We start from the raw sequence: 27,076 nt of genomic DNA, 5'->3' as shown, positions 1-27,076 counted from the left end.
CAGACACAAACCTACCAGATGTCGCATCCAATGATATGGACACCGAAACTGACACAGGAAATGGAGTAGAGACCTTCAACCATGCCACAGGTAATACTGTTGAGCGTTCAAATTAGGAAAACATTCAACAGCCACATGTGTTAAGAGAACATGGTTGTTCCAATCTGAAAACTGGACAAAATGTTAAATACACGGACAGAGAAAGTGGTATTCCACATACAACAACCGTCATTGGACGAGCAGGAAAAGCAAAACACAAGAGCTGGTACAACTTGCAGTACTCTGAACCAGCTACACTTTCTGGTACAACAGGGTCAGCTGACCTGCCACTTGTAGATAATATCAGAATTGAACCAATAGAAAATCGAGAAAAACCGAATGACATTCAAAATGATGATGTACTTGAAACAAAGGACGTGTCATTTGACTCAGCTAAGCTAGATGACCTCAGTAATTGGAGGAAAAATGGAGTGTTTGAGGAAGTCAAAGACATTGGCCAAAAGTGCGTCTCAACAAGGTGGGTGTGTACCCTTAAAGAAGCCTTAACTGGAATAGTGCCCAAAGCACGTCTAGTGGCTAGAGGTTTTGAGGAGCTGGCTGCTAAAGAACTCCCAAAAGACTCACCGACATGCGCCTCAGAGTCACTCAGATTGCTGATGTCAGTGATCTGCCAGAAAAAATGGAAACTTAATTCCATAGACATCAAATCTGGATTTTTGCAGGGAACAGAGCTGTCAAGGGACATTCACATCCGACCTCCGCCTGAAGCTAAAAGCGAAGGAACTCTGTGGAAACTAAAGAAGTGTGCGTATGGACTGGCAGATGGATCACTACTGGTACAACAAAGTCAAGGCAACAATGCTGAATACAGGTGGAAAAATGTCACAAGTGGATCCTGCAGTCTTCTATTGGCTTGATCAAGACTGCAATGTGACTGGAGTACTTGCCTGTCATGTTGATGAATTTATCTGGGGTGGCTCACAGACCTTTGCTTCAACTGTGATTCCACACCTCAAAGCTGTTTTCTAGGTTGGCCGTGAGGAGCATGATTATTTTTGTTATGTTGGCATAGAGTTTATTACAGTTGATGGAAAAATACTGATGCAACAGGAGAGCTATATCAAGAATCTTCAACCTATCCACATGGATTCTTCAAGAGCCGTACAAAGGAATTCCCCTCTGTGGAATTGAAGCTGGTCAATTGAGGTCAAAGATAGGACAAATTTTATGGGCTGCGAGACAGAGTAGACCTGGTTTGATGGTTGCAACTTGGCATCTAACACAAAACACGCCACTGTACAAACCATTCATGAGGCAAACAAAGTTGTTCGTAAACTGAAATCACAAAAAGTGACTTTAAAGTTTCAGCATGTTGGAAAAGATGACTCTTTGAAACTAGTTGTCTTCAGTGATGTTTCGCTAGGTTAACACTGGTGGGACAAAACGGCACTTTCTACCTGTAGTTTGTGTCACTGTCAACTACTCATTAGTTGATGCTGTGAAGTCAACCAAGTCTGTCAGAGAAAAGACTTTGAGATTAGCAGCATCAAGGAACTTATTCAAGCACAGAGAATTCTGTGGTCAACCACAAAGGAAAAGCTTGCTGACTGTCTGACTAAAAAAGGAGCATCCGGTCTTGTGCTCCTACAGGCTCGCGCTCCTACAGGCTCTCAGTAATGGAAAGTGGCAGCTTGAGTAATACAAATAAAAAATGTCACACAACCCATTTGTAATGGGGATCTTGAATAATACGTGGACATTTAATTATGTTGTTGATGTTTTATTTGTCTTTAAAGAAAAGGGGGAGATTTTTAAGTTCATGTTTTAAGTATCCCTATACTTCTGTTATTACGGGGCTATCACTCAGTCAAGAGTGCGCCTGCGCAGGAAGTCTAGTCGTTGATGGACCTGGCCTTGAGTGTAATGGCTACTTGTAGTGTGTTCATATAGTATAGTAAACTTTGTTAAACTGGAACCTTGTCGTTGTGTCATTTCGAGTTAACAACCAAGGCCCTTCTCCCCCAATTTCTCAGTTTGGCCGGGCAGCCAGCGCTAGATAGAGTCTTGGTTGTTTCAAACTTCTTCCATTTAAGAATGATGGAGGTCACTGTTTTCTTGGGGACCTTCAATGCCGCAGACATTTTTTGATACCCTTCCCCAGATCTATGCCTCAGCACAATCCTGTCTCGGAGCTCTACGGACAATTCCTTTGACCTCATGTTTGCTTTTTGCTCTGACAACTGTGGGACCTTATAAAGACAAGTGTGTGCCTTTCCAAATCATGTCCAATCAGTTGACTTTAACAAAGGTGAACTCCAATCAAGTTGTAGAAACATCTCAAGGATGATCAATGGAAACAGGATGCATCTGAGCTCAATTTCGAGTCTCAAAGCAAAGGGTCTGAATACTTATGTAAATAAGGTATCTGTTTTTTATTAATACATTTTCTGAAATCTATAAAAAAATATATTAAAGTATTTGCTTTGTCATTATGGGGTATTGTGTGTAGATTGATGAAGAAAATTGTATTTGAGCCATTTTAAGCTGTAACGTAACAATGTGGAAAAGGTGAAGGGGTCTGAATACTTTCCGAATCCACTGTAAAATAGACATTTTGGTACATTAGTGGACAAAATTCTTACTTAACCTTTAATGTCCTATTTCTCTTCTTTCAGCTCCTGGTGCTGTCTCAGGTGGGGAAAATATTGGATGAGGTGGACTGGCTGATCACCAAGAAGAAAGGCCAGTTGGTCCCTGACAGGCTCAGCTCTGGTACGGTACACACACAGCATGACTAGTCCTCAACTGGGAAGGATGAGTAGCAGGGGAGAGGATATGTGTAACCTGTGTGTGAATGTGGTAGTTGCCCTAGTCTGTCTTTCTGTCCATCCCTGTTCTGTCTGCACACACACACACATGCACCATCTTTGTCCTTCATCTTCATGTGTGTGTTTCCAGGTGATGCCACCCAGGCTGCAGGCCAGCAGGACCCAGTGGAGAAGGCGCTGACGCTGCAGCTGGGGACTCTCCTGACGGCCCTGAACGAGCTGGTCCAGACCGCCCTGCCATCTGGGGTCTGCACCAACACACTGCTGGGAGAGCTGAGCCGTACATACACCATCCTCACCAATCTGGTCAAATATGTAAGTCTGACTTCACTATACCTACCTACTATTTTCCCTCTAAAATTAATTACCCACTTATCTTTTCCTTTGCAGTATATCCAACTGTGCTCAGGCCAACAGGGCCTGCTCCCAGCACGCGTGGAGAAGCTGGTGAGTCTGCAGCATTGTCCCAATGTACATTTACTGTTTTACCTGTCATATGAGCCCCAGGTGTGCGTGTGTCCACTAAAATCCCTAATACCCCTGTATTTCCAGGTCAAGCTGTCCGGCTCTCACCTGACTCCACAGTGCTACTCCTTCATCACCTACGTGCAGGTATAGCCTCGTGTTGATGTAATCTAGCCTCCCCATCAGCCATTGTCTGCCAGCAGGTGGCATCGTTTGCTTCTGTCCTCGACGTTTGACAGTATGGGACAGATTTACTAAGTGTCTGCACCTGTTTTTTTCAGCAAGGGATAGACTTTCACCCAGTGCAAATGCTAATAAAACCTTTCTTGTTGACACTGTCCTCTAGCTAGGAGGCCTTTGTTGTTATGACCTTTGAGATGTGTGTTTTCCTGCAGAGTGGTGAGCTGGCCGGTGGAAGTGCAGATGATAAAAAGAAGAAGAAAAAGGAGGGGGAGGCCACAGCTACAGCATCAGTAAGAATTTATGTTAGACCTTTTATTTACAACCACTTCAACTGATCTTCGGAGCCTTGGTCTAACTAAAGCTATGTGTGCTGTTATCCCATTCTCAAGGCCAAACTCCTACGTGAGACCAAGGCCATTCCCAACCTGATCTACAGTATAGAACAGTACGAGAAATACCTCATCACCCTCTCCAAGAAATCAAAGGTATGTAAGGGAGTGGTTTGGGATGGGAGATTGTCTCACATTGAATTGATGAGTATAGCTGCTTGTAACCAGTCAAATCCAGATCTGGAATGGAGGACACAATAGAAGATATAGAGGCGTATGGGCACTTCTCAGTAACAGACCAATCTCCAGAACTAACCAAAGCACTGCATTATTGTAACTACAGTGAGAAACAGGTGTCTGGGTGTTATTGTTGTGTAGGTGAACCTGATGCAGTACATGAAACTGAGCACGTCCAGAGATTTCCGCATCAACGCAGCCACTCTGGAGGCAGCGCTGCAGGAGCACGACAACAGTCAGCAAGTGAGCATCAACCATACCACTGACACATACTGTATAGATGAAGGCGGTCTAAAACTTTGATTGTCTCCTATTCACTCAGCTCCATCATGACTTGTCACACCAAATTCACTAATGCTTAATTAGTCCTGTCCATACTCCCGCATTCCTCACATCTACTGCTATCGCCCACATTCAAAAGTTTGAACTCCATGGATCGTTTTTGTGTCTTTCCCAAACCCAATGGTCTGAGCTGAAGTCATTCATTTCGTCAGTGTCTGACACCACATATCCAAGTGCGTTTTGAAGAGGATACATGTGTAAGTTCTGGTTTGTCTCTCCTCTCCCTTTAGACCATAGCCTCCCAGGAGCCAGAGCAGAGCCAGGAGCCCAAGAAGAAGAGGAAGAAGCAGTAATGGAAATCAATAATACCCTGGCCCTTCTAAACCTCTCAGTACACTCCTCTCTTAACCAGTCTGGAGTTGCCCCCATTCATCCGGATGCATTCTGATGATCTGCTGAGTTGGGTTGTGCTCATTAGGCCACACCGTAGCAAAATGTTTTGCAACAGAAAACAAACATTTGTGTTTCTTATTGGCACTTCTATTTAGTGCCTCATCATGAACCTGCATAGAACCAGTAGTTCCTATTGCGTCATTGGTTTGATGACTCAGTGCCTGGGTTGGGGCAGCTCTGGAGGACCTGTGTATCTATCCCATGAAGCCTCTGGCTGCACTAGCTACATCATAGAGGACTGCTCGGTTCACCCTGTTATTTCCCTTTTCCCAGAGAGCCTTTGGGGATGTCTGATTTGGTATATGTCCAGGGCCTCACCTGTGAAGAGTCAATGTGTTGTTATTCTAGGTATACATACTGTACAGAGAGATAAACGATGTTTTGCATTATGATCATTTGTTAAAAGCAGATTGAGAGCATGCAAGAGCATTTCTGCTGTATTTATTAATTTACAGTAAAAATGCCACTATGTAAAACATGTTTGTTACTTTACAATCTTTTTTTGTTGCCCATTTGTGTGTTCACTGCCAGTCAACACTACTTCCATCTGGTATCGGTGTTTTTTTCTAGTGTTTTGAACAGCCAAAGCTGCTGTATACAGTTTGAGGTAACATGGTTTGTAAAAGCAACAAACAACTTTATATACTGAATTAAAAGTGCATAAATTTGTTTACATCTGTTGGTGAGCATTTCTCTTTTGCCAAGATAATCCATCCTCCTTACAGGTGTGGCATATCAAGAAGCTGATTAAACAGCATGATCATTACAAAGGTGCACTATATGCTGGGGACAATAACAGGCCACTCTAAAATGTGCAGTTTTGTCACAACAATGCCACAGATGTCTCAAGTTTACAGGGAGCGTGCAATTGCCATGTTGCCTGCAGGAATGTCCACCAGAGAGCTGTTGCCGGAGAATTTAACGTTAATTTCTTTATCACAAGGTGCCTCCTATGTAATTTTAAAGAATTCGCCGATCACATGTAACCACGCCAATCGGGGACCCCCACATCCAGCTTCTTCACCTTAGGGATCGTCTGAGACCATCCACCCGGACAGCTGATAAAACTGATTATTTCTGTAATAAAGCACTTTTGTGAGGAAAAACTCATTCTGATTGGCTGGGTCTGGCTCCCCAGTGGGTGGGGCTGTGCCCCTTCCCAGTCATGCGAAGTCCATAGATTAGGGCCTAATTCATTTATTTCAATTGACCGATGTCAATCCTTATATGAACTAACTCAGTAAAATAGTTGAAATTGTTCCATGTTGAGTTTATATTTTATGTTAAGTATAGATCTGTTTTCCATCACATTCACCCTACAATATTGCAACGCAAAGACTTTAAAGAATGAAGTACAATGATGATATACATGACACCCTATGGTAGGCAATATCTGCACTCCAGCCCTGTGGGGTTGGAGGGAGTCACACAGTCCATGGTCACCTCCTTACTCAGACACTGGTCAATGTCCACGGCACTGAAGAAAGCCAATGACTGGGGCATGCCCTGCATACTCAGCGCATGGGCAAACAAACTTAAAGCACAACGATAAAAGATGGACGAACACATAAGCAGCTTATTGAACAGATGTTTGAGACATTATGTAAAATGAGTAATTCACGGGCTATGAATAACAATACTTTCAATTTTAACTTACAATTAGCTACATCCCAACCATTTAAATGACCACATGATCATTTATGTATTATTTAGCCCGAAACGACCATTGATGTTAGATCTTTTGCTAGGGTGACCTGGCAAGAGGTCAGCAGGAGACAGTGTATGAGCTAGGGCAGTACTACTGACCGTGTGAGCAGGTTGGTGATCTGCAGAGCCAGTGCTGCACAGTAGCGGTCTTCACTGCGGACCAGGTAGCGCACCTCATTATGAATACTAATACAGAAGCATCCGTCAATGTCATGCTCCTCCATCAGTCAGCGTACAGCCATCAGCATAAGAGTGGGGGTAGTCCACCACCGAGCTCTGTACCACCCAGTTCACCCTGCTGGTGATGAACTGACACACACACACGTTAATCTCTTCATCTACAACAAGTGTGTGTTTGAGTGTCAGACAGTCTGTCTTATGATTGAGTGTGTTACGTGTGTGTGTTATAATTATGTGCATTTTATGTACTTTTATGATTGTGTTTTGCATAAGTTCTCCAGACCTCATCCTTCACGGTCTGAGGCTCCAGTGCTCTGCTGATCCTGCAGCCCGGGACAGGGGTGGCCGGCTGAGCTGGGTGGGCGATGTTCTCCAGCTTGTTGAACGTACCTCCAGACCACAAACACTGGCCTGCCACCTCCCACTTCATCTTCTGATAGAACTGCACACCCAAATAATGAGTGGGTGAGATAGAATGTGAAAATGTGTGTTCCTAGCCAGATCTACAGGGGTATCTAGGGGGGAAGGGCTAGTGGGTTGATTTGGAATTCAGAGTCAGTGTTTGTGAAGGACTTCAGTTCATATAAAGCTGACATTATTGCCCGGTTCAAAAATACACTACATCACCAAAAGTATGTGGACACCCCTTCAAATTAGTGGATTCGGCTATTTCAGTCACACCCGTTGCTGACAGGTGTATAAAATTGAGCACACAGCCATGCAATCTCCAAAGACAAACATTGGCAGTAGAATGGCTACAGCTACCTTGTCCCGGACCTGCTGTTTTCGACTCTCTGTACCGCACCTGCTGTCTCTAACTCTGAATGAAACTAACATTTACTCCTGAGGTGCTGACCTGTTGCACCCTCTACAACCACTGTGATTATTATTATTTGACCCTGCCGGTCATCTATGAACATTTGAACATCTTGGCCATGTACCATTAGTCTCCACCTGGCACAGCCAGAAGAGGACTGGCCACCCCTCAGAGCCTGGTTCCTCTCTAGGTTTCTTCCTATGTTCCTGCCTTTCTAGGGAGTTTTTCCTAGCCACCGTGCTTCTACATCTGCATTGCTTGCTGTTTGGGGTTTTAGGCTGGGTTTCTGTATAGCACTTTGTGACATCAGCGGATGCAAAAAAGGCTTTATAAATACATTTGATTGATTGTCTTTCAACGTGACACCGTCATAGTATGCCACCTTTCCAACAAGTCAGTTTGTCAAATTTCAAATTTCTTCAAATGACATTCTAGACGATTCTGTGCTTCCAACTTTGTGGCAACAAAAGTTGTTTCAGCATGACAATGCCCCCGTGCACAAAGCAAGGTCCATACAGAAATCGTTTGTCGAGATCGGTGTGGAAGAACTTGACTGGCCTGCATAGAGCCATGACCTCATCCCCATCGAACACCTTTGGGATGAATTAGAACACTGACTACGAGCCAGGCCTAAACAGCTAACATCAGTGCCCGACCTCACTAATGCTAGTGGCTGAATGGAAGCAAGTCCCCGCAGCAATGTTCCAACATCTAGTGAAATGCCTTCCCAGAAGAGTGGAGGCTGTTATAGCAGCAAAGGGGGGACCAACTCCATATTAATGCCCATGATTTTGGAATGAGATGTTCGATGAGCAGGTGTCCACATATACTTTTGGTCATGTAGTATCTCTAACCACTATACCTTTGTTTTTTTGCAGAACTGAAGGAACCTGATAATGATGATCATCGATCACTCATGAATTTCACTTTTTCTTCCTGTATTTGTCTGTATGTCCTTTGATTATGTGTTTTTATGTATGCACAAAGCAGCAAAGCACATTTCCCCAAGGGGGTAATAAAGTCTTATCAGGGGTTCCCAAACTTTTTCACTCAGGCTCCCCTTCCAGCATTAGGGAACATCCCGCACCCCCCATGCACACACCACATGTATTACTATGGCACAAGCACTGTTCATGACAGAAACTGTTCACATCCCTCTTCTTGGTAGGTTAGCAGGTAGGTTAGCAGGCTTTAGCAGGTTTAAAGCTTATTTCCTGCAATTCTACACATTTTGTCATGCGGTGCAGAGAACATTTTACAGTTTTAAAGCTCATTGTCTTGCAATTATATACATTTTGTCATGTCTAATGTGTATTCATTTGATATTTGAGTGACAAACATTACAACAAAATCTATGGGTTAAAAAACCTAGCTACGGCCTCCCGGGTGGCGCAGTGGTCTAGGGCACTGCATCGCAGTGCTAGCTGCGCCACCAGAGTCTCTGGGTTCGCGCCCAGGCTCTGTCGCAGCCGGCCGCGACCGGGAGGTCCGTGGGGTGACGCACAATTGGGCTAGCGTCGTCCGGGTTAGGGAGGGTTTGGCCGGTAGGGATATCCTTGTTCATCGTGCTCCAGCGACTCCTGTGGTGGGCTGGGCGCAGTGCGCGCTAACCAAGGGGGCCAGGTACATGGTGTTTCCTCCGACACATTGGTGCGGCTGGCTTCCGGGTTGGAGGCGCGCTGTGTTAAGAAGCAGTGCGGCTTGGTTGGGTTATGCTTCGGAGGACGCATGGCTTTCGACCTTCGTCTCTCCCGAGCCCGTACGGGAGTTGTAGCGATGGGACAAGATAGTAATTACTAGCGATTGGATACCACGAAATTTGGTGAGAAAAGGGGAGAAAAAAAGTGGCCATCGAAGGTGAGCATTTACTCACTGAAGTCGGTTACGAAGCCAAAATGCAGTCAGATCAAGACCCTGGTGAGGACGAAGAGCACGCAGAGGAGCTTCCCAGAGATGGTAGTTTTTGCAGAAATTCTTGGCATGCTTATGTAACCAGTGTGAAATGGCTAACTAGTTAGCAGGGTGTGCGCTAATAGCGTTTCAATCGGTGACGTCACTCGCTCTGAGACCTTGAAGTAGTTGTACCCCTTGCTCTGCAAGAGCCGCGGCTTTTGTGGAGCGATGTGTAACGATGCTTCAAGGGTGACTGTTGTCTATGTGTGCAGAAGGTCCCTGGTTTGAGCCCAGGTAGGGGCAGAGAGAGGGACGGAAGCTATACTGTTACACATGGTCTGTGGTTGTGTGGCCGGTTGGACATACTGCCAAATGTTCTAAAATGACGTTTGAGGCGGCTTATGGTACAGAACATTAAATTATTTGGCAACAGCGCTGGTGGACATTCCTGTAGTCAGCATGCCAACTGTACGCTCCCTCAAAATGAGACATCTGTGCCATTGTGTGACAACACCTTTGCCCCCAGCACAAGGTCCACCTGTGTAATGATCATGCAGTTTAATCAGCATCTTGATATGCCACACCCGTCAGGTGGATGGATTATCTTGGCAAAGGAGAAATGCTCACTAACAGGGACGTAAACAAATTTGTGCACAAAATTGAGTGAAATAAGTTGTGCATTGGAACATTTCTGGGATCTTTTATTTCAGCTCATGAAACCAACACTTAACATCTTGCGTTTATATTTGTTCAGTGTAGATGCATTTAAAGTGCTTAGATCCAAGCTTACACCTCCAAAAGAGCAAGTAGAGATTACTTTATGACTTTCACAGTATAGCTCTGAACTGCCATAATCTTAACTGTCCTGTACACCTCTGTGATACTACACACTGGTAGTGGATGAGGTGAGTTACCCCCGCCCTCATCCTTACAATCTGAAGCGCTTTGATCACTAGGTCTGCGTCTGAAATGGTACATTTTATTTCCAAGCGTGACATTTCAGACACAGAGGGTCATCACTAACTAAATCCGATCCACCACTATCCTTCCTGTACCTACCTAGGCCCTTGATGAGGGCATACATCTGCCGGGTTGCTGGTGGCCTACGGCTGGCTGAGGTTGAATTGCAGGCACTTGGCAAAGGGCTGCCCGGCTCTGTAGATGTGCCTGTAGTTGAAGCCCTTGGCATGCTCGCGGCTGATGCCCACCGTGTCGGCGGTGCGGCTGTACAAGTCAGTGCCCTGGCTCTTCTTGCCCTGCAGGGTCATCCAGCCAAACACTGTGCAGCATGGACATACAGTAACTGGCTACATTTATTATTGTCAATGGATTTCTCAAGTATTCAGATATATGCCACCTTTTGTAACATGATGTATGTTGTGTAAAAATATATCTGTGACAAAATGCAAACAGACACTTAAATATTCTGACTGGGAATGTTCTGTAACATGAGTTCCCCATTAGATTGCCGACTTTCTTGGGCGCTTGCATAAACATTGTTTGGAAGTTGTCAGAAACTCACATTTCTGATGATTCTCATAAAATGAATGCTGCATCAAGCTGAGTATCAGTGCCAGGTGTGAGGTCTCACTGTGCATGCCAGCGAAGTGGGCCTCTCCTAGCCCGGTTAGCAATCCACAGCTCCTGGCAGTCCACGTCCATCCCCACCAGGTGGTACCCAGGGGGCCCCTGTACCATGGCCTTCAGCTCACTGCCCACTCGATCCCGCTGCACAGACAGCACGCAAAGGCTATGTCAGTGGTTCCATTAAAAATCTGTATTGTCCAGTCCACTTACGCCCTTTCCCCCCCATATTTTTTTCTCTCTATTCTCTTACCTGAGTGTTGCTGGCAGTCAACCACGTTGGTTCCTCAGCCCTGCAGGTGACGGTTCCCGCAGTGAAGACCTGGGGCAGATGGCGCCATACTGCCCCTCCTCATGCCTGCTGACAGTGCGATGGAGCTCCCCTTTCCTCAGCCACACCACCTTCTGGGAGCTGCCAGGACACAGACATGATAACAACTGTACTTTAACCCTGTAGGATCAGTCCTTTCAGATGTTTTATTGTGTATGATCATGATGATTAGCTATGTAAATGCAGTATGTCTTCAACCATTGTCTTCTCCATTAAGTTAATTGAATTCCTATTTATGAAGTCATTCTTACATGCAACGGTCCACATACAGTGGAGCCTAGGTGTTTTCTGAGTGTTCCTCCAGAAGGGGATCTTATTGATCTCCAAATCCCGGGTGGCGTTGGTGCCCTCAGGGTCCCGTCCTCCATCTTGGACAGAAAGTCATTGGAGAAGGGGCTGCCCACGTTGTTGTCGTTTTCATCCTGTAGCCAAAACAGTCTCTTAAAACCTGTCTGGCACCGGGGTTCCGCTAGCGAACTCCTCCCACATTCAACTGAAAAGGCAGAGCGCGAAATTCAACAAATATTTTTGAGAAATATTTAACTTTCACACATTAACAAGTCCAATACAGCAAATGAAAGATACACATCTTGTGAATCCGGTCAACATGTCCGATTTTTAAAATGTTTCACAGCGAAAACACCACATATATTTATGTTAGCTCACCACCAAATACAAAAAAGGACAGACATTTTTCACAGCACAGGTAGCATGCACAAAGCCAACCTAACTGACCAAGAACCAACCAAACTAACCAAGAAACAACTTCATCAGATGACAGTCTTATAACATGTTATACAATAAATCTATGTTTTGTTTGAAAAATTTGCATATTTGAGGTATAAATCAGTTTTACATTGCAGCTACCATCACAGCTACCATCAGAAATAGCACCGAAACAGCCAGAGTAATTACAGACACCAACGTCAAATACCTAAATACTCATCATAAAACATTTCTGAAAAATCGATGGTGTACAGCAAATTAAAGACAAACATCTTGTGAATCCAGACAATATTTCCGATTTTTTAAGTGTTTTACAGCGAAAACACAATATAGCATTATATTAGCTACTGTCACGTTCCTGACCTATTTCTGTTAGTTTGTTGTATGTGTTAGTTGGTCAGGACGTGAGTTTGGGTGGGCATTCTATGTTTTCTGTTTCTATGTTGGTTTATGGGTTGCCTGGTATGGCTCTTAATTAGAGGCAGGTGTTTGGCGTTCCTCTAATTAAGAGTCATATTTAGGTAGGTGTTTTCACAGTGTTCGTTGTGGGTGGTTGTCTCCTGTGTCTGTGTATGTCGTTGCGCCACACGGGACTGTTTTCGGTTTGTTTGTTTTTGTTAGTGTATAGTCGAGTTCGTGTTTTCTTTAATAAATATGTCTTCAAACTCCGCTGCATATTGGTTCAATCCCTGCTCCTCCTCTTCTGATGAAGAGGAGGAGGAAAGCCGTTACAGCTACTACAATAGCCTACCACACTACCGCATTCATTCATCAAGGCACGTTAGCGATAGCAATAGGCACGTTAGCGATAGCGAATAAACAAGCAAAAGATATTAATTTTCACTAACCTTCATAAACCTTCATCAGATGACAGTCCTATAACATCAGGTTATATATACACTTATGTTTTGTTCGAACATGTGCATATTTAGAGCTGAAATCAGTGGTTATACATTGTGCTAACGTAGCATATTTTTCCCAGAATGTGCGGATATTTTTATGACACTCAACTATTCTGACCAAATAACTATTCATAAACGTTACTAGAAAAAACATGTTGTATAGGAAATGATAGATACACTAGTTCTTAATGCAATCGGCGTGTTAGAATTCTAAAAATAACTTCATTACGACATCCAGCTTAGTTATAGCGAGAGAGTGCGCAAAATCTGGGCGCAAACGACTATTTCACATGTTCGACAGATATATGAAATAGCATTATAAAATGGGTCCTACTTTTGATGATCTTCCATCAGAATGTTGTACAAGGGGTCCTTTGTCCAGAACAATCGTTGTTTGGTTTTAGAATGTCCTCTTCTCCAGTCAATTAGCACGGAAAGCTAGCAAAGTAGCGCAAAGCTCTCCTTCCTGAACAAAGGCACACAACGCAACACGCCTAACGTCCCGAATAAATTTCAATAATCTAATAAAACTATATTGAAAAAACATACTTTACGATGATATTGTCACATTTATCAAATAAAATCAAAGCCGGAGATATTAATCGTCTATAACGACAGCTTTTCAGAAGGCAATACTAGGTCCCTTCGCGCACGTTCCAGAAAACAGGAAACTGGTGACACGTCATGCCAAGAGCTTTTATTCGACCCCAGATGAAGTTATACACTCCATTTCTTCTCTCACTGCCTGTCGACATCTAGTGGAAGACGTATGAAGTGCATGTATACTAATTAATATCAAGGACATTTATAGGCAGGCCCTAGAACAGAGCATCAATTTCAGATTTTCCACTTCCTCTCAGGAAGTTTGCTGCAAAATGAGTTCTGTTTTACTCACAGATATAATTCAAACGGTTTTAGAAACTAGAGAGTGTTTTCTATCCAATAGTAATAATAATATGCATTTTGTACGAGCAAAAATTGAGTACGGGGCCGTTTAAATTGGGCACGATTTTCCCCCAAAGTGAAAACAGCGCCCTCTGTCCTCAACAGGTTAAGCATTTATGAGTGCAACAGTGCCTCTTCAACCTCAGGAGGCTGAAGAAATTCAGTTTGGCCCCTAAGACCCTCAAACTTTTACAGATACACAATTGAAAGCATCCAGGCGGGCTGTATCACCGCCTGGTACGGCAACTGCACCGCCAGGAATCGCAGGGCTCTCCAGAGGGTGGTGCGGTCTGCCCAATGCATCACCGGGAGCACACTGCCTGCCCTCCAGGACACCTACAGCACCTGATGTCACAGGAACACCAAAAAGTTTATCAAGGAAATCAACCACTCGAGCCATGGCCTGTTCTCCCCGCTATCATCCAGAAGGTGAGGTCAGTACAGGTGCACCAAAGGTGGGACCGAGAGGCTGAAAAACAACTTCTATCACAAGACCATCAGACTGTTAAATAGCCATCACTAGGCGGCTACCACCCGGTTACTCAACCCTAAAGATCATTAACCCTAAAGATCATTGCGGTAATAGTTGGTATCGCGGCGGACCATAGAGAGAGCAGTGTTGCCCAAAGTACACAATTTCATTGTAGCCCTGGACAAAGTCATTGAGGGCTTGGTGATTAGTTAAGGTGTGCTTGTCCAGGGTTACAATAAAAATGTGTACTGTTGGGAGTACTCAAGGACCAGGGTTGGGAAACACAGAGAGGGTGCACTTGCCACAAGAATCAATCAATGTCAAAGAGAGGAGGTGTGCCCTCGTCGCATCTCTATGGAGAGGACAGTTCACCTCATTTCTCTTGGTCTTCGTCACGCTGCCGCCATTCTCCTCTGACACTCTCAAGATGACTCAACTCCACCTACAGGTCAGCACAGGAAAGACAACCACCTGTTGAACTATTTGACAGAAGAGCATATTTGATATTTGCACAGAATTCCTGGTTGATATGGGCAGTTCATTTTCTGTGTGTACCACTTTATTACACAGTTATCATTGAATGTATACATTCCAGCTATTAAAAACGGTCATCCAGGAGGTGTCATGAAGACAGACCAATCCTGTGTTCACGCTTGTGCGACAGGGTTTTACCGTCTGCCACAGCGAGCTGTCGGTCAGCATGAGGTCATCAGAGGCCGTTATCCAATCACCTAGGCTGCTCCTTACCTTTCTGCTCACAGTACAGTCGTGGTCAAAAGTTGAGAATGACACAAATATTAATTTTCACAGGCTGGGGCCTCAGTTTGTATGATGGCAATTTGCATATACGCCAGAATGTTATGAAGAGTGATCAGATTAATTGCAATTAATTGCAAAGTCCCTCTTTGCCATGCAAATGAACTGAATCCCCCAAAAACGTTTCCACTGCATTTCAACCCTGCCACAAAAGGATCCGCTGACATCATGTCAGTGATTCTCTCATTGACACAGGTGTGAGTGTTGACGAGGACAAGGCTGGAGATAACTCTGTCATGCTGATTGAGTTAGAATAACAGCCTGGAAGATTCAAAAGGAGGGTGGTGCTTGGAATCATTGTTCTTCCTCTGTCAATAATGGTTACCTGCAAGGAAACACGTGCCGTCATCATTGCTTTGCACAAAAATCCTTGCTTCACAGGCAAGGATATTGCTGCCAATAAGATTGCACCTAAATCAACCATTTATCGGATCATCAAGAACTTCAAGGAGAGCGGTTCAATTGTTGTGAAGAAGGCTTCAGGGCGCACAAGAAAGTCCAGCATGCGCCAGGACCGTCTCCTAAAGTTGATTCAGCTGCGGGATCGGGGCACCACCAGTACAGAGCTTGCTCAGGAATGGCAGCAGGCAGGTGTGAGTGCATCTGCACGCACAGTGAGGCGAAGACTTTGAGGATGGCCTGGTGTCAAGAAGGGCAGCAAAGAAGCCACTTCTCTCCAGGTAAAACATCAGGGACAGACTGATATTCTGCAAAAGGTACAGAGATTGGACTGCTGAGGACTGGGGTGAAGTCATTTTCTCTGATGAATCCCCTTTCCGATTGTTTGGGGCATCCGGAAAAAAGCTTGTCCGGAGAAGACAAGGTGAGCGCTACCATCAGTCCTGTGTCATGCCAACAGTAAAGCATCCTGAGACCATTCATGTGTGGGGTTGCTTCTCAGCCATGGGAGTGGGCTCACTCACAATTTTTCCTTAGAACACAGCCATGAATAAAGAATGGTACCAACACATCCTCCGAGAGCAACTTCTCCCAACCATCCAGGAACAGTTTGGTGACAAACAATGCATTTTCCAGCATGATGGAGCACCTTGCCATAAGGCAAAAGTGGCTCAGAGAACAAAACATCGATATTTTGGGTCCATGGCCAGGAAACTCCCCAGACCTCAATCCCATTGAGAATTTGTGGTCAATCCTCAAGAGGCAGGTGGACAAACAAAAACCCACAAACTCCAAGCATTGATTATGCAAGAATGGGCTGCCATCAGTCAGGATGTGGCCCAGAAGTTAATTGACAGCATGCCAGGGCGGATTGCAGAGGTCTTGAAAAAGGGTCAACACTGCAGATATTGACTCTTTGCATCAACTTCATGTTATTGTCAATAAAAGGCTTTGACACTTATGAAATGCTTGTAATTATACTTCAGTATTCAATAGTAACATCTGACAAAAATATCTAAAGACACTGAAGCAGCAAACTTTGTGGAAATTAATATTTCTGTCATTCTCAAAACTTTTGGCCATGACTGTACTTTGTACACTCTCGATGGCCCTGCAAGTCACAGAAACATACATACACACACACACACATATATATATATATATATATATATATATATATATATATATACACACACACACACACACACACTTCCTCTGGTGGATGCACGTATGGTACACCCAGTGATGTACTGCTAAAAAGAAGAACAAATAAATAGGTTGACTGATTAAAACTAATTCATTCAGTAATGCTTATTGGCTTATTGACTCATCCCTGTGCTGCCTTTGTCTTTTGTCTCCATTTCCCCTGGTGCCCGTGTCCCTGAGCTGTTTGTTGTTCTGACCTACCTATGGGGCACACACTCCGTGGCATCCTCCCCCTGGGGTTCCATCATGTTGTCCCTGCAGCCAGGCCCCATGAAAAATTAAAGGAGAGCCACACTCTTGGAGCTCAGATGCAATCATTTAACTACCTAATAACCAACGTTTCAACAGACAAGCTGTCTTCATCAGGGTATAATGACAAACACGGTGGAGTGACTAGTTTATATAGTGTCAAAGGACACACACAGGTGTCTGTAATCATGGCCGGGTGTGGCCTGATATCATTGGTTAATTCTCAGATATAAAAATAACATACCAAAAACATGAAAGGATAGCATACGATCATAGATCAAATTTGGCTACATAGGCCTACAAACATTTACAATAGCAAAATCACAAGAATCACAAGAATGGCTTCAGATCAAAGTCTACGTTGAGGCCGAAGGGAGCAAGGGTCTTTAAATTAAAGATCCAGGCAGCCTTTCGTTTTAACAATAAATGGTTGAGGTCACCCCCTCTTCCAGGGAGGGTTACATGTTCGATGCCGATATAACGAAGGGACTAAATCGAGTGGTTTGCTTCCCAAAAAGTGGTCCGCAGCTGGATAAGTCGAGTTTTTGCACCTAATGTTGCTACGATGCTCTGAGATTCGTATTTTTAATTTGCGCTTTGTTTTACACACATTATTTTTACCACAAGAACAAGTTATAAGATAAATAACTGCCTTAGTGGAGCACGCGATAACACCTTTGATTGGGATCTGTTTCCCTGTTTGGGGGTGTTTGAAGGATCTACATTTGTAAGTTCCATTGCATTGAGCACAGCCATTACACTTGTAGTTTCCATCTGGTAGGGGCCCAAATATACGCTGTGCAGGGATATCTTGGAGTGGTAAATCAGAGTTTACCAATTGATCTCAGAGATTTCTGCCCCGCGAGAATACGACCAAGGGAGGGTCCAAAAACACCTTACTGATACTGTCATCGAATCTTAGAATGGGCCAATGTTTGTGAACGATTCCCTTAATTTTTTCAGAGCACTTCGAATAGCAGGTAGTTAGAACGCATGAATGCTTCTTTTTGCGAGACTGTCCTTGAAAAAGATCATGTCTCGGTTGTTATGAATTTTATGAATAAATGACTAAACGATGTATACATTTAACTAGAACTATAACTAATTGAATTCTACCCTGTTTTTCTATATTGATAAATAATGTTAGTTCATAAGAAAAAGGTTATGTAGCATGTACATGGGAAGAAAGGAATGTCTGTGTGTGCCTAAAGAAAACTAAGTGGATCATTAACCTATGTTTGAACCGACCAAGCTATAGCTCTGTGGAGATAAGAGAAGACAGCAAGAGCCACTCTAGGTTTTCCGTATCTGGGGGGACTGGAACTGTCAGCTAAATGGTAATAAACTGTGGTGAGACTTCAGGAGATAATCCAGATATAGTGTGTAATGTACGTGCGTTAGTGTGTTGGAATGGACTTTTGGTCAGCTTTGTCCTTGTCGAAGAAGAGGAGGGACATTTAGAAAGCTATGACGCTGTGTGTGATATATAAACTAATGTAGATGTTTTTTTGAGTAGAGATCTCTCGAGAAAAAACGCTATTGAGTAATTTGGTGACTGGTCTTTGTCTATTTTATGCAAATAAGAACCTTACAAATTCTTATAAACTGACAGAGTGTTTGCATTGTTATAATTAAATTGGTTAACGAACACATAGGAATCAAATTCCTTTATCAGGTTTGTTTTGAATTTTCTCAATAGCAGTATTAATCTGACCATTTTTGTACCCCCTCTCCTTGAATTTTCTTTGGGTCTCAGCTATATTTCTGTCGAAATCTGATTGTTTTTTGCAAATTATTTTGATTCAACAGAATTGGATGTAGGGCAAACTGCTTTTCAAGGGAAGCGGGTGACAACTATTAGTCCCTCAACAAACTATTACGATCAGTAGATTTCCTGTAAAGATCAGTGTATAGAACATTATCCTCACACAAGATCAGAAGATCAAGGAAACTAATTTGACGTGTGTCAGATTGCATAGTAAATCTCAGATGCTCAGAACAAGAGTTAAGAAAAGCATGGAATGCCTGGAGCTGTTTTGCATCACCCCTCCAAAGAACAAAAATATCATCAATGTACCATTTCCAAATAATGATGTTAGGCAAGAAAACATTTTTGAGAGGATTGAAAATTGACTGTTTCTCCATGTAACCCACTTACAAATGAGCAAAGTTAGGAGCCATGGGGGATCCCATAGCAGTACCCTTCGTCTGAATAAAGAAATCATTTAGAAACATGAAGTAGTTGTGTGTCAGTACTATTTCAGACAACGTTATAATGCGTGCCAAGGAAGGTAGTTCATTAGGGTCACGTTGCAGAAGAACAGGTTCCATAGCTTCAATACCGCCCTTGTGTAGAATATTCGTATAGAACGACTTAACATCAAAAGTAACTAACAAAGTATTATCAGGGAGAGGATCAAGAGATTCAATAATAGAGATCATACTGCTGGTGTCCTTTCGCCTCTAGATTTACCAGGTTGCCCCAGCCATGCTGCTCCGTGCAGTGCAGGGGGAAGCCGTCCCACGTCAGCCCCATCAGCTTGGGAGTCACCCGCATCGCCAGCCTGCTTTGGCTGGCCCCCGGCGACCAGCTCTCCTCCCCCGACATCTTCACACACAACTTACGATACCACCTGGTAAAGTAAGAAGGAATGGACTATGGCCCTTTCTCAATGAGATTTCCTTGACTCACTTTTCACCATATAGGAAAAAGTCCTAGTGTCCCTCGCAACAGACCTTCTTCTCCAGTGCATTTTGAGGCGAGGAGAAAGGATGCAAGGCATTAAGGAAAGAGAAATTGAGAAATAGCCCAAATGGGAATTTGAAGAGTGAAATGGGGAAAATAACATTAGTAGGTGTTGCCTGATGTATGTCACAGCCACAGTTATCTGTACCATGGTGTTAGTGTGCTATATTAGTTAGCATTTAGCAAGATGGAGCTCCACAAGGGGCCCAGTCCAGCCTAGCTCACCCAGGATGTCCAGGCAGGTGCTGTTTCTTTTTGGGAAGCCAGCTAACCGTCTCCTTCAGCCTCTCCAGAGCCTCCCTACTGGGGCACCGCCCTGCAATCTCCTCCTTAGTGGTAGGGACCTAGGTCTGACAGCACAACACCACAGCTAGAGTAGTATCTTTGATGACAGTTGTGTTTGTGATGCTAACGTTAGCTCATGAATGTGAGGATGTCTGAGTTGGATAGCGTGCACTGCAGCACAACGGGAAGCTGTGAACCAGATGATTTGATTACTGCCGGCCGTGATTAGACTGTGCCAGGCAGTGGTCCTGTGTGGGCAGGGTTGAAATCAAAACCCATCTCTCATGTAAATTGTGACATTCTCAGTTACACAGATCTCATAAAATTCAGTTTTGGAATATACTGACTTTGTGACCAAAATTATTAACTTTGTAGTCAATTTTGACACTAGAATAAATGTTTAATTCATATTGATGCCACACAGGCTGTTTTCCACCAGAGAATTTGTTTTTTCGGTTCAGTCGCTCTTTAATGCTTTGGTTTGGCCATATATTTTCATCCTGACAACTACTTGGAGAGGATGGGCAATCTACTCTGCGATTGCTATATCCATTATTTTTTATTTTAAGTAAATGATATCATACAGTTGAAGTCGGAAGTTTAAATACACTTAGGTTGGAGTCATTAAAACTCGTTTTTCAATCACTCCACAAATTTCTTACAAACTATAGTTTTGGCATGTCGCTTAGGACATCTACTTTGTGCATGACACGAGTAATTTTTCCAACAATTGTTTACAGACAGATTATTTCACTTAGAATTCACTGCATCACAATTCCAGTGGGTCAGATGTTTACATACACTAAGTTGATTGTGCCTTTAAACAGCTTGGAAAATTCCAGAAAATTATGTCATGGCTTTAGAAGATTCTGATCGGCTAATTGACATCATTTGAGTAAATTGGAGTTGTACCTGTGGATGTATTTCAAGGCCTACCTTCAAACTCAGTGCCTCTTTGCTTGACATCATGGGAAAATGAAAAGAAATCAAGTCTGGTTCATCCTTGGGGGCAATTTCCAAACGCCTGAAGGTACCATGTTCGTCTGTACAAACAATAGTACGCAAGTATAAACACCATGGGACCACGCAGCTCTCATTCCGCTCATGAACGAGACGCGTTCTGTCTCCTACAGATGAAAGTACTTTGGTGCGAAAAGTTCATATCAATCCCAGAACAACAGCAAAGGACCTTGTGAAGATGCTGGAGGAAACAGGTACAAAAGTATCTCTATCCACAGTAAAATGAGTCCTATGTCGACATAACCTGAAAGGCCGCTCAGCAAGGAAGAAGCCACCGCTCCAAAACCGCCATAAAAAAGCCAGACTACAGTTTGCAACTGCACATGGGAACAAAGATCGTACTTTTTGAAGAAATGTCCTCTGGTCTGAAGAAACAAAAATAGTACTGTTTGGCCATAATGACCATTGTTATGTTTGGAGGAAAAAGGGGGAGGCTTGCAAGCCAAAGAACACCATCCCAACCGTGAAGCACGGGGTGGCAACATCATGTTGTGGGGTGCTTTGCTGCAGGAGGGACTGGTGCACTTCACAAAATAGATGGCATCAAGAGGAAGGAAAATTATATGGATATATTGAAGCAACATCTCAAGACATCAGTCAGGAAGTTAAAGCTTGGTCGCAAATGGGTCTTCCAAATGGACAATGACCCTAAGCATACTTCCAAAGTTGTGGCAACATGGCTTAAGGTCAACAAAGTCAAGGTATTGGAGTGGCCATCACAAAGCCCTGACCTCAATCCTATAGAAGATTTGTGGGCAGAACTGAAAAAGCGTGTGCAAGCAAGTAGGCCTACAAACCTGTGTCAGTTACACCAGCTCTGTCAGGAGGAATGGGCCAAAATTCACCCAACTTATTGTGGGAAGCTTGTGGAAGGCTACTCAAAACATTTGACCCAAGTTAAACAATTTAAAGGCAATTCTACCAAATACTAATTGAGTGTATGTAAACTTTTGACCCACTGGGAATGTGATGAAAGAAATAAAAGCTGAAATAAATCATTCTCTCAACTAGTATTCTGACATTTCACATTCTTAAAATAAAGTGGTGATCCTAACTGACCTAAGACATGGAATATTTACTAGGATTAAATGTCAGGAATTGTGAAAAACTGAGTTTAAATGTATTTGGCTAAGGTGTATGTAATCTTCTGACTTCAATTGTACATATTAATGCCCATGATTTTGGAATAAGATGCTCGACTAACAGGAGTCCACATAGTTTTGGTCATGTAGTCTGTCATACAAGCACTCACCACTAACTAGCTAAACTCAGCAAAAAAAGAAACGTCCTCTGTCAACTGCGTTTTATTTTCACCAAACTTATTAACATGTGTAAATATTTGAATGAACATAAGATTCAACAACTGAGACATAAACTGGACAAGTTCCACAGACATGTGACTAACAGAAGTGGAATAATGTGTCCCTGAACAAAGGGGGGGGGGGGGGTCAAAATCAAAAGTAACAGTCTGTATCTGGTGTGGCCACCAGCTGCATTAAGTACTGCAGTGCATCTCCTCCTCATAGACTGCACCAGATGTTACCCCACTCTTCCACCAAGGCCAATAAAGACATACAAACACGACAACATTCAAAACCATTTGTTAACCATTGAGTTTATTTTGTAACTTCGGGAAGGAAATAACCAAAGCCAATCAAGGGAAGGAGAGCTGAGGAATGAGCTTGTTAACTGATAGATCGGCAACAGCAACATTTCTACAAGTATGGAACCATTGCAAATCAATAGTTTTCTGTGTACTTCTACTAATCGTGAGGCTAGAAGACAGAGCGTACTGATCATGGACCCTTCCTCCCGCCAAGGCCGACCCACTTTCTTCATGTGTTCTTTGACCTCCTGGAGGCCCCGCCACAGCGTGAGCTGGAACTCAGTTAGACCAGAGATGGCCATGTGGAGACTCATTGTGTCCAGGAAACTAGCCTTCGAACCCTGTGGGACAGAGAACATATACAGAGGCTGTGTTTCAATCCAAGGCAGCTACCTGCTGCCTACCTGCTTCCACTGGAAGCATCCTTGAGGATTGGGAAACAGCACAGAGATTGATAAAGGGCTCTCTTATCCGTATTTTTTTAAACTGCATTGTTGATTAGGGGCTCTTAAGTAAGCATTTCACTGTAAGGTCTACACCTGTTCTACTCGGCACATGTGACTAATAAGATTAGACTTTTAGTGGCCAAAAGGCAGTATTATCATGGGCAGTGCCATTGAGGGCTTCCACCATTTTAATGTAGTCAACTGTGTTGGACATCCAACTTCATTGTCTGATCCCTCCTGGTTAGCCTGTTGGAGTCATGTCCAACCGGGGGATCAGCCAATAGTGAAGAAAATGTACTACTTCAATATGGATATTGCCTCAATGGCGCTGGCACAGATACAAAGATGAGTCCTCTATCTCTATGGGAAACAGCCAGACTAAAGACAGAGCATGAGCCACTCCAAAGACCCCAATGCCTGATTCACACTATTGGGCCCAACCGAGCCAAGTCTGTCTATTCTGGGATAGCTTGGGGAAAATAAAATATCCGAGCCAGCACAGTAGGGTTCCATTCGGTCCTATAGTGTGAATCCAGCATAAATTACTGTTAATTACACTAAATAGGGATGAAGTACACCTCAAAACGTGACCCCGGAACCCTGTGAACTTTCAGCAGGTACTGCTCCATGATGTAAGATCGGTCAAAGCTAACATTGTGGTCCACAATCAGTGGTCCGGGTCTCCAAGGGGATGAGGTCAGCAGGCATCAGCTGGTTGGATCAGGAGTATCTCTCCTCTATCAGATGCTTGCTGGACCAAGAGTACCTGTCAGGAAACAGAATGATAGAATACAGAGTATTCAGTGAAACTGCAATCCACTCCGGCTCAGAATAAATAGTCCTTGTTAAATAATTGTAATCATTCCTGCCCAGTCCCAACACAATATTATACACCATCTATTAACCTCACTACAAAAGCCTTTCAGTATTTTTTACATTTACGAATCATTTTTACATTTACAGATCATTTTACAGTTACAAATACTAAGAAGTGATATAAACTCTCCTGTACTGAAATAAAGTAGTAATTTCCTCCAGCCCAGCGTAAAACCCTCCCTCCCACAGTAGAGGGTCTTGGTCCTCTCTTTCAGTCTCACCAGGCAGTGGGGGACACGGCCAAAGCCAGTGTGGCCTGCCTCGTCTGGGAAATCCACCCGTCTGGCCTCCCCATCCGGCCCGTAACGCATCCAGCCCACCTCCCACACCCAGTCCTTGGGCATGGGCGGCAGCGGGGCCTGCTGAAGCTTACTGGCAGCCTCCAGGTAGGGCAGGCTCTGCTTTTGGGCCAGCAGGCGGAAGTGGCCGTCAATGTCCTTCCCTTCCATGTGGGGCAGCTGGAGTTTCATGCCAGGGAGCAGAGACCTCTTTCCCCACAGCTGGTGCCTCTGCAGGTGCCTGATACTCCGCTTCACCTTCTCGTCCTCGTACTCCTGCTCCGCGCGGCGGTTGATATGCTCCTGGAGGTTTTGGGACAGCATCTGGATGTTGAGGGTGTTCAGGCGGGTTTCTGGGGGGTGGGAGCCCTGGAGAGAATGGTGCTTCTGGGTGGAGTAGGAGGTGCGGCATAGTGTCCTCCATAGGACAAAGGCCTCCAGAGGGGACGAAGATACAGAATTGTCTCACTAGTCGTGACAGTCAATTGTTCCTCCCCTTGGACTTTGGTCAGGAGCATGATGAAAACCTTAATGGAGAGAGAGTCAGGATGTAACTTTGTGACCATAACGAAACCATCCAATAAAAGCCATAAAATAATCAATAAACATTAAATGTAATCTTAAGATCATCAACATGAGAACATGATGATTGCTGAATAGACCTACGTTAGAAAACTGCTATAACTACAAGCGGCATTGCAGAGAATGGTCAGAATGCTGTGTTACAACAGAATAAAAATATCCCTAGAATTCCTAGCTAACGTTTTGCAATCCTCAACTCGCATCAATGTGACACATATAAACAATGTTTATCGGGATTTCCAGGCATGGATTGTGAAACATTGCAGCAGACCAGGTGTAACGACTGTCTTTCGGTGAGTTAGTAGACCAAGGCGCAGCGGGTTGTGAATACATAATGACTTTATTTCAAGACGAAGAACAGACACAAAATATACTTGACTAATTTACAAAATAACAAAACGAACTAGACAGACCTAAACTACGAACTTACATGAAACGAAGAACACATGAACAGGAACGACCGAACGAGACGAGACAGTACCGTGTGGTGCAACAAACACAGACACAGCGACAATCACCCACAAACAAACAGTGAGAACAACCTACCTTAATATGACTCTCAATTAGAGGAAAACGCAAAACACCTGCCTCTAAGTAAGAGCCATACCAGGCAACCCAAAACCAACATAGAAACAGAAAACATAGACTGCCCACCCAAAACTCACGCCCTGACCATCACACACATACAAAACAACAGAAAACAGGTCAGGAACGTGACACCAGGTATCTAGCGATATCCAGTGGCAGGGATGACCTCCCCTTGCGGAAGCGTGTAAAATAAAGCGAATGTTTTGCAAAGTATATGGCCAGTATTTGACCAAAATATGTTAAACAAATCAATTAGTCACAGGCTAAAAGTAATAATAATATCGAATATTATAGCGTGTTTTCAGTAAATGTTTATCGGCCTTGTGGCCTAATGGATAAGGTGTCTGACTTCGAATCAGAAGATTGCAGGTTTGAGTCCTGCCGGGGTTGGTTTTTTGGGAAATTATTGACGGATAATCGGATAATGACCTAAACATGCACAACTTGCTTCGTCAATCAATGTGATGATCACGGATACAATCATACAACAGGCTATATAGTATGGGAATCAACGATATGTTCGTCTCTTAGTTATTCCTGAATAGAAAAATCCATCTCTTTATGACATTCTGTGCAGTTCATGCTCTTTGCAAAGTAAACTTGCTGGGCTATTCAATTGATTTGGCCTTTATCCTTAACCAAAATAGGATTTAAAAATATAAAAAAATCTTATGGAAAACCATCGCTAGGAGTCAGTCTGTCCATTCAAACTGAGAATATACCTCCCATTACCCTCTGCATGAAGGAAGGCACACAACAATAACAAAATCTCAGAACGAATTAACACAACTGGGCTTTCATTGCTCGAATTAGATAGGCCTACATTCATGATACAAAGTCATGATGGTGATAGGCCCAGTAGAATCACCTTACGTTTATTATATCTAAGCTTGATGCCCTCAATCTCACTCAAATCATCAAGGAACCCACCAGGTACAACCCTAAATCCGTAAACATGGGCACCCTAATAGACATTATCCTGACCAACTTGCCCTCCAAATACACCTCTGCTGTCTTCAATCAAGATCTCAGCGATCACTGCCTCATTGCCTGTATCCGCCACGGGTCCGCGGCCAAACGACCACCCCTCATCACTGTCAAACGCTCCCTAAAACACTTCTGCGAGCAGGCCTTTCTAATCGACCTGGCCCGGGTACCCTGGAAGGATATTGACCTCATCCCGTCAGTTGAGGATGCCTGGTCATTCTTTAAAAGTTACTTCCTCACCATATTAGACAAGCATGCTCCATTCAAAAAATGCAGAACCAAGAACAGATATAGCCCTTTGTTCACTCCAGACCTGACTGCCCTCGACCAGCACAAAAACATCCTGTGGCGAACTGCAATAGCATCGAAGAGCCCCCGCAATATGCAACTGTTCAGGGAAGTCAGGAACCAATACACGCAGTCAGTCAGGAAAGCAAAGGCCAGCTTTTTCAAGCAGAAATTTGCATCCTGTAGCTCTAACTCCAAAAAGTTCTGGGATACTGTAAAGTCCATGGAAAACAAGAGCACCTCCTCCCAGCTGCCCACTTCACTGAGGCTAGGTAACACGGTCACCACTGATAAGTCCGTGATAATCGAAAACTTCAACAAACATTTCTCAATGGCTGGCCATGCCTTCCTCCTGGCGACTCCAACCTTG

At 43.8% G+C, this 27,076-nt stretch overlaps 1 protein-coding gene, 1 non-coding gene and 1 pseudogene across 4 annotated transcripts in view; 2 read left to right on the top strand and 1 right to left on the bottom strand.

The window, feature by feature from the left end:
* Nucleotides 1–5,450, top strand: part of fanci (FA complementation group I) — a 24,984-nt gene extending 19,534 nt beyond the window's left edge. For all 3 annotated transcript variants that reach the window (XM_055933833.1, XM_055933830.1, XM_055933831.1), the window contains exons 31-38: nucleotides 2,676–2,772; nucleotides 2,959–3,143; nucleotides 3,219–3,275; nucleotides 3,381–3,440; nucleotides 3,689–3,766; nucleotides 3,866–3,961; nucleotides 4,184–4,285; nucleotides 4,615–5,450. In XM_055933833.1, the coding sequence (XP_055789808.1) occupies nucleotides 2,676–2,772; nucleotides 2,959–3,143; nucleotides 3,219–3,275; nucleotides 3,381–3,440; nucleotides 3,689–3,766; nucleotides 3,866–3,961; nucleotides 4,184–4,285; nucleotides 4,615–4,677 (738 nt within the window). In that variant the 3' untranslated portion in view covers nucleotides 4,678–5,450. The remainder of the gene's footprint in view (nucleotides 1–2,675; nucleotides 2,773–2,958; nucleotides 3,144–3,218; nucleotides 3,276–3,380; nucleotides 3,441–3,688; nucleotides 3,767–3,865; nucleotides 3,962–4,183; nucleotides 4,286–4,614) is intronic.
* On the bottom strand, nucleotides 5,033–27,076 carry LOC129861808 (DNA polymerase subunit gamma-1-like; annotated as a pseudogene).
* On the top strand, nucleotides 25,749–25,821 carry trnar-ucg (transfer RNA arginine (anticodon UCG)). Its single transcript has one exon. It is a non-coding gene; the product is annotated as a tRNA-Arg (tRNA).

This window comes from Salvelinus fontinalis, chromosome 9 (genome assembly GCF_029448725.1).
Source record: "Salvelinus fontinalis isolate EN_2023a chromosome 9, ASM2944872v1, whole genome shotgun sequence".
NCBI classification, from domain to species: domain Eukaryota; kingdom Metazoa; phylum Chordata; class Actinopteri; order Salmoniformes; family Salmonidae; genus Salvelinus; species Salvelinus fontinalis.
This window is presented reverse-complemented; position numbering and strand designations above follow the sequence as displayed.